The following is an 11,055-nucleotide window of genomic DNA, read 5'->3' as shown; positions in this document are numbered from 1 at the left end:
GTGATTACAAGTGAGTAATAAGTATCATTCATGTTTAGTTTAAACTTACACTCTACTCATTGAGATACACTTTCAACAATAGAAACACTCTTCCTTACTCAAAGTCAGATAAAATTCCTGATTTTTATTGCCCGAAGATGTAATTCTAATTTCACGCGTAAGGGGGACACCAAAAATGGTGTCCCCCTTACATAGTGACCACAAGCCCAAAATGGTGATTACAAGTGAGTGATAAGTATCATGTTTAGTTTAAACTTACATTCTACTCATTGAGATACACTTTCAACAATAGAAACACTCTCAAAGTCACATACAATGAGGTTCCAAACTTCTGGGAGGACACCAAATATTTAAATCTTCAAATTCTCAAAATTGTCAAATTCTTAAATTCAAATTCTTAAAAATCTCAAAAATCTAAGATCTGGGTCATTCCATGGGGTTGGGGCAAAAAGGAGACTAAACTCGCCAGGTGCACAAGATGGCAGCTACGACATGGGCATACTCTCACTTCCAGCTCCCCATGCACTCCCTTTAATGAACTCTTAAATTTACCAACAATGTACAAACTACATAAAAATTGCCTTAACACCAAATGTTCCACATTACTCATTCTTACCAGGAACCTATGAAGTGTCTACCAAAGACGAAAGGAGGCCTCCAAGCATCACATATTGTTTTATTTTGCTCAGCCTGCAGTACTCCATAGAATTCAACACAAACTATGCATGTGCTGTTTCCACATTTGTTCAATTGAATTTACGTACCTTTTCAGTATGATTTTGTTTGAATTCTAATTTATAGCTTCTTACGAAAAAGTTGTTATTCCTTATAGTTTCTCACTAACAAGTTGTTTTACAAGTTGTGTTGAGGCTGAAGGTTTACATTTCCCACCTGACGACAGCACGCATGCTGTTCTGTGAATGTTTACAGACCATTTAGTGAACTTTCACGGAAGATCCTGGATGTAAACTGCCTCATACTAATCAAGGAAGGGATCGAAACGAGCACGATGCCTATCTCCACAACATTAGTAGGGCACTTTAGAAATGAGGTAGATTCTTTCTGATAAGAAAATTGAACTTGTAACACTTCTCAAAGAGAAACAGTCAGGGTTGGGTTCAATTTCATTTTTCGTGTGATTAATTACTTTTTCAAATTCGATTGCAATTACTGTAATTGTGTGCAAATGAAAGGGAAAATATTTAATTCAGGAAAATCCAAAAATAATTGGAAGTAACTAAAAATGTAATTGAACCAACCCTGGAAGTAACTTCAAAATATGGCAAATTATACATTTAAACAAATTTATTATTAGTTCAAGGCAAAGTGCTGGTCGTGGGGCAACTGTTCTTGCCACAATTACATAGTGACCACAAGCCCAAAATGGTGATTACAAGTGAGTGATAAGTATCATGTTTAGTTTAAACTTACATTCTACTCATTGAGATACACTTTCAACAATAGAAACACTCTCAAAGTCACCTACAATGAGGTTCCAAACTTCTGGGAGGACACCAAATATTTAAATCTTCAAATTCTCAAAATTGTCAAATTCTTAAATTCAAATTCTTAAAAATCTCAAAAATCTAAGATCTGGGTCATTCCATGGGGTTGGGGCAAAAAGGAGACTAAACTCGCCAGGTGCACAAGATGGCAGCTACGACATGGGCATACTCTCACTTCCAGCTCCCCATGCACTCCCTTTAATGAACTCTTAAATTTACCAACAATGTACAAACTACATAAAAATTGCCTTAACACCAAATGTTCCACATTACTCATTCTTACCAGGAACCTATGAAGTGTCTACCAAAGACGAAAGGAGGCCTCCAAGCATCACATAATGTTTTATTTTGCTCAGCCTGCAGTACTCCATAGAATTCAACACAAACTATGCATGTGCTGTTTCCACATTTGTTCAATTGAATTTACATACATTTTCAGTATGATTTTGTTTGAATTCTAATTTATAGCTTCTTACGAAAAAGTTGTTATTCCTTATAGTTTCTCACTAACAAGTTGTTTTACAAGTTGTGTTGAGGCTGAAGGTTTACATTTCCCACCTGACGACAGCACGCATGCTGTTCTGTGAATGTTTACAGACCATTTAGTGAACTTTCACGGAAGATCCTGGATGTAAACTGCCTCATACTAATCAAGGAAGGGATCGAAACGAGCACGATGCCTATCTCCACAACATTAGTAGGGCACTTTAGAAATGAGGTAGATTCTTTCTGATAAGAAAATTGAACTTGTCACACTTCTCAAAGAGAAACAGTCAGGGTTGGGTTCAATTTCATTTTTCGTGTGATTAATTACTTTTTCAAATTCGATTGCAATTACTGTAATTGTGTGCAAATGAAAGGGAAAATATTTAATTCAGGAAAATCCAAAAATAATTGGAAGTAACTAAAAATGTAATTGAACCAACCCTGGAAGTAACTTCAAAATATGGCAAATTATACATTTAAACAAGTTTATTATTAGTTCAAGGCAAAGTGCTGGTCGTGGGGCAACTGTTCTTGCCACAATTTAAAGGTACTGGGTAAGAGTGATTCTACCCTCCTAAACTCTTACCCAGTACCTTTGATTCACAATTATGAGACACTTATGCAGTGGAACCTTGTTAACATAACTTGTAAAAGCAAGGGGAGGGGGACCTTGTAATGGCCAGGCCACACTGAGCTGCCGCGACGTGACCCAACGCAGCTGGACGGTTTGCCTGTCTGACGCAACGGCAGACAACTGCGAGAGAACATGTTCTATCGTCTGCACCGAGGTCCAACGCGACAAAACTGCATTGCAACGAGGGAAAACTGCCATGTCACACTGAAACAATGGCATGGAAACGTCCAGTTGCATTGCGTCGCATGAAACCGCTTAGTGTGGCCCGGCCTTAACATGTCATTTTCAGGTCCCTATTGCTGTTGCTTTTGCAAAATGAATGAGATGACAAACTCTGACGCCACACCAATTGAAACCTGAGGCCTACACGTTTATTGCTGAGGTTGCAACCATTCTACCTACAGTCCAGTATGTAAGCAAAAAGTATCAACAGTCACTGCTCCTGGAAATAAAAATTCTGTGCAGTGTATGCTTGCTCGATATGAGCGTGTTATGGCAGATGGTCTAGCAGCCTGCAAATGCAAGAAATAAAATGTTGGAAGAATTTGTTCTTCTCAGTATAGTACAGTGCACCACTTGTCCAATTTACTCCAGTCCATATTTTCCTGATAAGGTTGACAGCACTGTTTGATCAAATTCATACAAAAATTTTCTGCCAACAGGATGCATAACTGGTACTGGCAGCTTTCCCACTATGTCTGACTTCGGATGAGCAGCCTCTGGCTCCGGCGAGAAGCTGTATAAACCGTCGGTTGTACGTTTCAGGAATTTGACTTGTACGACATCACCTCTAACAGCAGTTATCTGTAAAAATCAAGCACAAAATCAAGTACAATGTAAATTATACAGGTAAGAAATGCAATACAGAGGAACCTCTTTGCAACGAGGTCCTTGGACCATGAAAATTACCTTGTTATATAGGTTTCTCATTACATCAGGGTAAAAAGCAAAAAACAAAGAAGAGCTGGGACCAACAAAATTACCTTGTTATAAGAGGGATTTGTTATATCCGACCTCTTTATAATGAGGTTCCACTGTACCACTTGGTGATGTCTCAGATAACGGGTAAATCTACTGCAAAGGTACATAGTTTATCCACATGATGTGAAACACAAGTACAATGCATATGTGTACAGCTTGGTACAGCAAGTATCAGTTTACTTTCCTCAATGCTCTGACTTGTTTTTCTTGAAATACCGAATGTTTAAAATTACAATCAGAGAAGAGTAAGAGAATACCCACAAACCAAGCCAGCAAACTTACCAATGCCATGTAAACCAATCCTTTGGTACTATCCGTCTTCTTGCCACATACTTCAAAACGCACTGCAACATAGGTATTAACTTTGTACCTGTAATGCATAAAGAAAAAAAAAAAGAAAATATCCCAAGATTAATATTGCAAATGAATTTACTTAGATCTCATGATAGAAGACATGAAATAAATATTTTAAATGGGACATTTCTGAAATATCCAGATCAATAAATGTTAGTGTTGATGAAGAGCTTTAAATTTCAAGATGAATATTATTGTACAGCACATTCAACAAATATCCATTTCTTGTTTTTACCTGTTGTGATAAACATAGATACTTTCATACGCCTTCAGGCCAAATATTTCCCAACATGATAGATGTTTTACCTCTCACTATCATCAGAGCTCTGTGGTTCTGTCATGTTCATAGTATCAGGGGGATCATCTCTATGTGCTGTGGCAGGCGTACCGGCACCATGTAAGACAACAGCTGTGGGGGGTTCTAGTGTTTCTGTGACATCATCTGGGACAACAGCTGTGAGAACGTCACTGGTTGGGTCAGCTGGGGCTGCAGTGGTATTTGCTCTCAGTCTCATACCTGTGAGGGATGACATTACATGGGTTTGTAGTGAATGACATGTTGCTTATAAAATATGAGATAGCTGTAGGTGTTCTTTAAACTCCCAAATGGAATTTTCAGGTGACAGGATCTCTTTGAGAATCTGTTCCCTAAATGTATAGATGGGATTGACATGATTTAATCTCTGCAAGAGTCAAATCTGAATCAAACTGCAGTAATTTCTAGCCTCAAATGAGACCATGGTCAGGGTGATTTAAGTAATCATCATGCAAATATCTTCATGAAACATTCTAGGCCCATATGCTGAAACTTACAAAAAAAATGTGACATATAGATAAAACAATTGTAGATACTGTATACTGGGATTCATTATGCAACCTAGGAAAACATGACAATCTCATCTGCTAATAACATTTTTAGTGATGTAGATGTATATATTTTTTTAAAGTTTCAGAATACTGGCCCTGACCCCTACCTTGCTTATTTGCAGCTCTCAGGTCCACCTTCTTCCAGTTCTCGACATAGGTATTGTTTCTGCAGTTTCCATGGCCAAGTAGACAGGTGTCACACACACAAGTTAAATTTCGAGTTGAAATTACTCCACTCTCCACGGTCTTAACACAGTGTAGCTTTCTTGAACCTTTCACCAACTTTGTAGATCTGTTTTCCCTGTCTCTATTAACCTCTGCATGTGAAACAAAGAATGATGTGCGCAGAAATTTCTTGCAACATTGGCCGCCTTCGCTTTGCTTGTCTAGATGCTTCTTGGAAAACTCATACAGCGCTTTTGCATCACTGATTACTACCTTGCGAGTTAGAACTGCTGTTGACGCTTGAGATTTCACGACCGCACCCTCTCCATCGCTCGGGCCTTTACCATGTCTGCTGCCGAAGTAGTTGTGGATGACTGGGAAGCCAAAATCTTCTGTGAAGTAACTCACATCTGAGAAAGGTCCTTTCGATTTGTACTGGCTAGCACAACCATCGGAGTATCTGTACATAACTTTGATATTCAGCCCTCTCTTTTCTGCTAGGTGTTTACAGACTTTTGCTTGCATGGCATGCACTAAATGATAATCATGCCGAAGGTCATCACTGATTACAATGCAAGATTCTTGCACAACTTCACGGCAAGTCTCGCACCTGTAGTAGTTCACCATTGGGTGCAAAGTAGCTGAATTTTGGGCATAGTATGCAGTTTGCACTTCTCTCTGGAAACCGCATTTGTAATTTTCTGAGAAATCTACAATGCTCAGCACTGCTCCTTCTGGTAGGTTTGTCTTCAGTTTTGAGAACTGCTGTTGCTGCCAGTCTTTATTGAACAGATGTACAGCAATGTCATTGGCTTCATCCTTAAGCTGCTTTATGAGATCAGCTACAGTGCCCTTCTCGGTGACAAGCGAACGCTTCTTCACTTCTTTTGTCTTGTTTGATTTGGTGTGACAGGTATGGTTGACCATTTTCCAAACTTTCCATTCAACTTCCTCATGTGGCTCTTTGTCATGAAATATATCGTCCAGTTTGTGGATACCACAGTTGCCACACTTTCTTTCCAAACAGGTTGGCCTATGAAATGCTGATGCACTTGGCTTTGGACAGAGAGTTGCATTAGCAACGTCATACACTGTTCTCAATTTCACGTTGGCTAGTACCTCCAATTTTAGTTGCAGATTTTCGCAGTATTCGCAAAGACAGCCATGATATTTTGCCTGTCTCTTGGTGCTTACATGTTTAGGTCTGAGTGCATAGAAACTGGAAGAGCACACTTGTTGATCTGGATAGGTCTTGTTGTATTGTTCATGTAAAATGGCAATGGAGGTATCAATAATGCGTCTAGGCTTTCTGGTTTTTTTGCTTACAAGTCGCTTGTCTGGCATTTCTGACGAGTTAACTTCATAAAACTCATGAACCTGCTTTACGGTTTCCAAGTTGACCTTTGGCCTTCCTTGCTTTGACAATTTCTTGTTTATCAATTTCTTGTTTACACCAAACCGCTTACAGGCCTGTCTTTGCAGACGGTATTTTTTCATGAGGTGAAGCGTCGATGCTAGAATTTTCCGACTTTTCTTTTCTTCTTTGAGCCTTGATGACAGTCCTTTAGTGACTACCTCTTCAAGATTAGGCTGTCTCCTCGCTGTTTTGGTAAGTTTTACACCTGCTCCTGTAAAGGCTGCTTGTTTTGTAGGAGAAGCTTTGTTAAGAATGTCAACAACAGTACCAACAAAGTGTGATGTCTTGCTGGGTAAAGCATGTAATGCCCTTTTCAAGCTCTGTCGTCTAGCTGGGTTTGATCGTACATCGTTCCCTTCAGCATCTTTAAATTCTTTCATTTGGCGTTTTCTTGCCTCTATGTCTCCATCTCTTTCATGCAGTTGGAGTTGCCTTTCTCTCTCTCTTATCTCCGCTTCCATTGCCCTAAGGTGCTCCTCGTCAGCTTTTAATTTCTTTTCTCTTTCCTGTAAGATGACATCTTTTTCACATTGCCGCTTCTGTGCGTATAATTCTCTTCTCCTCGCTTTAACTGCTTCATGTCTTTCGACTGAGTATGCTTCACGCTGCTTCCGTTTTTTGTTTCTTTCATACTCTTTTTTTTTATCAGCTTGTTTCCTCGTCACAGGAATGTGTGGTTTGTTCTTGTTCTCTTCCCTTTCTTTTTTCTTTTTCTCAGCAAATCTTCGCTGGCGGATTCTACTTTTCTCATTGTACTTCTTCTTTTTCTCTAGCCACTCTTCAGCTTCTTCTCTTTCCTCTGATTTGAGGTTTCTTTTTCTTAAAGTCTTTTCGGCCAATGCCATGTTTAGGCGGTACATCTGGCTGTACAACTTTCCACTTTGTTGCACTTTTTGGTATTTTTGGGGGTCATTTTGCTTCAGTTTATGTCTCCAACTTGTACTGGCACTTCTACTTTTTCTCTTTGTCTGACTGGCCCCACTTGATTGACCACTATCCTCTCGATTTTGGCATCGAATGCGGAGAGCAAAGGGCAGTTTGATTTTTTTTTAAGTTTCTTTCACTTTGCTTTTGCACGGTGACCTTTTGCCTTTGCGTGGTGACCTTTTTGCTTCGCCTCTGCAGGCCACCCCTCTCTCTTTGAATTGGCGAGCCATCTTCAATAGTGAACCCTGTTAAATGAAAAAGAATTGACTTCATAAATCGTAATATGGTTTAAAGCATAATTTTAAAAAATATCAGGTGTGAAACAGAAATTTCAAAAAAGAGGAAACACTTGTCTGAGGGAGCGGAAAAAAAAAAAAAAAAAAATCCCAGACTCAAAATCCGCGGAGAAATCTCATCCCTGTAAATACGGTAAGTGAATAGTTAAATAAAAATGAAGTATAAAGGGATTGGTAGTGGTTATGATTTCATATTAAATTTGTTTAAGTGTTAATGAAGTGTTCTAGAAATAACCCTAAACTTTTGGTATCATAACATAATTTCAGCTATATATGTTTCCAGACAAAAATGTTCAAGTGTTTATAAAGAAAAGTGTTCAGTACATTTTCAGTGTCTGTAAAATTTATCAAAAGTGCTGGCAAATTCTGGAAAATTAAGCTCAAAAAATCAAGGGGGATAACCCCCTCCCATGAGGGGGTGGGCATTGGCGGCGGAAGCAAAAAAATTTAGGGGGGGACGCGGCGGAAAAAAATTTGACAAGCAAAAAAAAAAGGTTATCAACCAAAATTAAGAGGGGGATCCAGGAAAAAAAAATTGCCCCCGATTGTTGTCTGTTGGGGGTTTCAATAAAAAAATTTTTATCACCCAAAAAAATTTTTATCACCCAAAAAAATTTGGGGGGGACGCAACCCCCCCCCCCCATCCCCCCCCCCCCCCCCCCCCCCCCGCTTCCGCCGCCTATGGGGGTGGGTAAGGTAACACCACACCGGATCACTGCCTATGCAACCAAGAGTTAATTTCTGGACATTTAAAACTTCATGGTAGTCTCAAATATATTATCCTCTTAGGAATGCATAATTGATTCCCAAACCCGGTACTTCAAAACAAAACAAAAAAAGGAAAATGTAGACCAGCATAAACTAAAGTTTTAGTGTCTATTCTCCATTTCACTTTCACCCAAACTTGCTTAGAATATTACACTTATCTTATTCAAAATCTTTGAAATGGTTAGGCCTACCTAATCAGAATTTATTAGATAGAGTACACTACTTGGGAAATATTTAGTAACAAAGTTCTTCATAAAACCACTACCCCAGCCAGGGAACTGGACACCACGCCTGCCATCTTCCAACCCCAGAGTTCAGGGGATTATTCTGTGACTGAATGGGTCACATAGCTATGTTTCCAGCTGCTAAATTTGCCACTTTTTGACCAAGTATCCCTCTTTAAATCCACTTAAAAACACAAATATTATTTCTGAATCTCCTATGACACTTTGATGGTCAGATTTATCATTTTCAAGTGCAGAAAATTACCGCCAATATCGCAAGTGACTTGAAAATACGAACTCACATACACAATACACCATTTAACACATGTGGGACTAACGCGGCACGACGCATAAGGGACACTGCACTTCAAGGCGTCCCCGTCGTCATGCTAACGTTGGGTGTACAGTGCTCCACAAATGACTAGTATTACCATGTTGATTACGGCAATCTAAGCATAATATTGGATATGAAACGATACGGTATTTGCAAGTAGTAATTGCGACAGGTGTTGCTTGCAAAATTATGCCGCTACAATGAAAGACGGAGTGTTTTCATCGTCAATACTCGTACTTCGTTAGCGGGGACACGGTGAATATGGTTTCCCATTAACAGCAACATTGCATGTGTGAAGGTTTCACCACCGAGCACAAAACTGTCCCGATATTTTACGCTTTTCGTAATAATCGAAACAATAAAAATTCATAATCATAATGTTTAAAATCTACAGAAAATCGTGCTTACATTACTTTTGAGAGCTCGATGATGATTCCGGCGTAATTTGCAGTGAAAGTGCCACCGACGTTAGGGAGGGACACAGAGTACACATCGTGGTTTGTAGCGCGCTGAAAAGATCTACTTTCATCGAGCCTGATATATGACGTAGATCGGGCCTGAGATATGACGTAGGGTACATTTCGTTCATGAATTTATTGGGAGTGTGCTTGGCGGAGTAATAAACTCGTGACCGACGTTAGGATATCGAAGGGACACAATATGAACGCGTCATCCAAGAAACTCAAGAAATTACGATGTATTGTACTTATTATACAAAAAAAATGTGATGAAAATTACATTTTCGTTCATTAATGCTAAAAAATGAAATATTTGCCGGCAAAAAACATGTTTTTGCTTAGTAATATTTCACCAAAGCAATACCTATCATACGTGAGGACGGGGACACCAACGCTTACGTCGTGAGGCTAAAAGTCCAATATTTTGGAAAGCAAATTAGCACCCGATTTGTGGAAAAGTTGCATAGCATTTTAAACAATTGTTGATAGACATTACTTCCAATAAAAATAAATTAAAAAAAAGGACTTTTAAATACACAAACAATGTATTAAAATTTAATGTAAAAAATGTCACGCCGACATTAGGAAAAACCTAATGCAACAACCATACTTCTTGCTCGTGGCAAGCCAATTATAATTTTTTCCGTGCCCCAAAACTTGTATACGGACATTATGAAACACAGTGCACACATACTACCTAAGGAAACTCAAATTAGTAGCATTGTAGTGAATAAAACATTGATATAAATGCAGGGACACCAAACACAGCCAATGGGTTCCTATTTTATGGAAATAGCCACTTGACATACCATAAATTCCTGACATTTCTTTCTTGGTGTTTAAAGGCATAGTTTACCATTTGCAGATGAAACAAAAACTCAGCATTAGTGCTTTAAACTAGTTCTGAAATGCGAGTTAGGGATAGAAACAACCACTGTAAAAAAACTGAATCCGTATAATCGATGCTAAGTATTGTTAAATACACAAAATTTAAACAATAGTTATAATAAGAATACTTCCAGATTAAACCGTCTACAGTTACGGTTTATTGAGAAAAATACTGATATCTCCTTATATTTTAGGCTTTATTGCAAAAATTTTATATGGTAGGTCGTTTTGTGATACAACAGACCTACACATATGCATCAAATGTGATATCTTGAACATTTTTAAAATCACTGCTACCAAAGGTAAACTGGACCTTTAATGTCTGACCAATAGCATCATGCCCCTTTTGATTGGCTGGCCAGTCCGACAATTTGAATTTTTCTCTCTTTTTTTTTCAGATGTGTGACTAATCATTGCAAAACTTGAAAAGAGGATCATGGTGAAAACGAACATCTCTGGTATGATGTTGACAACTTTCAGGATGGTGTGATACCTTGAGTGCAGATATTACAGACTCAGCATGACAAACCATGTTTATTGCAGACACAATATGAATCCAGTCCTCTGCTCTGTATCTAAGTTGGTTATTAGCCTACGCACCAGTCGTTTTTAGGGTTTCAGGGATTCTTCCCCAATGTGCTTCATAATACAGTTCAATCTGCAAAGGGTATGAGAGCAGATTTCGATTCAATAAAAATTAGGCGTTTTCACATCAGCCCGATAAAAATCCAAGCTCGAAATATTTTTCACG

At 38.7% G+C, this 11,055-nt stretch overlaps 2 protein-coding genes across 3 annotated transcripts in view; both read right to left on the bottom strand.

The window, feature by feature from the left end:
- The window catches only part of LOC140236239 (uncharacterized), a 10,730-nt gene extending 616 nt beyond the window's left edge, over positions 1-10,114 (bottom strand). Inside the window, exons 1-5 of one of the 2 annotated variants that reach the window (XM_072316202.1) lie at positions 9,367-10,114; positions 4,935-7,581; positions 4,267-4,477; positions 3,889-3,976; positions 1-3,429 (exon numbers count right to left, since the gene is read on the bottom strand). The exon at positions 1-3,429 is cut by the window's left edge and continues 616 nt beyond it. In XM_072316202.1, the coding sequence (XP_072172303.1) occupies positions 3,211-3,429; positions 3,889-3,976; positions 4,267-4,477; positions 4,935-7,269 (2,853 nt within the window). In that variant the 5' untranslated portion in view covers positions 7,270-7,581; positions 9,367-10,114 and the 3' untranslated portion in view covers positions 1-3,210. The remainder of the gene's footprint in view (positions 3,430-3,888; positions 3,977-4,266; positions 4,478-4,934; positions 7,582-9,366) is intronic. The other variant, XM_072316203.1, reaches the window with a different exon arrangement.
- Positions 1-11,055, bottom strand: part of LOC140236313 (bridge-like lipid transfer protein family member 3B) — a 94,727-nt gene that overhangs the window by 76,830 nt on the left and 6,842 nt on the right. The window lies entirely within an intron of this gene.

Source organism: Diadema setosum, chromosome 12 (genome assembly GCF_964275005.1).
Source record: "Diadema setosum chromosome 12, eeDiaSeto1, whole genome shotgun sequence".
Classification (NCBI taxonomy): Eukaryota; Metazoa; Echinodermata; class Echinoidea; order Diadematoida; family Diadematidae; genus Diadema; species Diadema setosum.
This window is presented reverse-complemented; position numbering and strand designations above follow the sequence as displayed.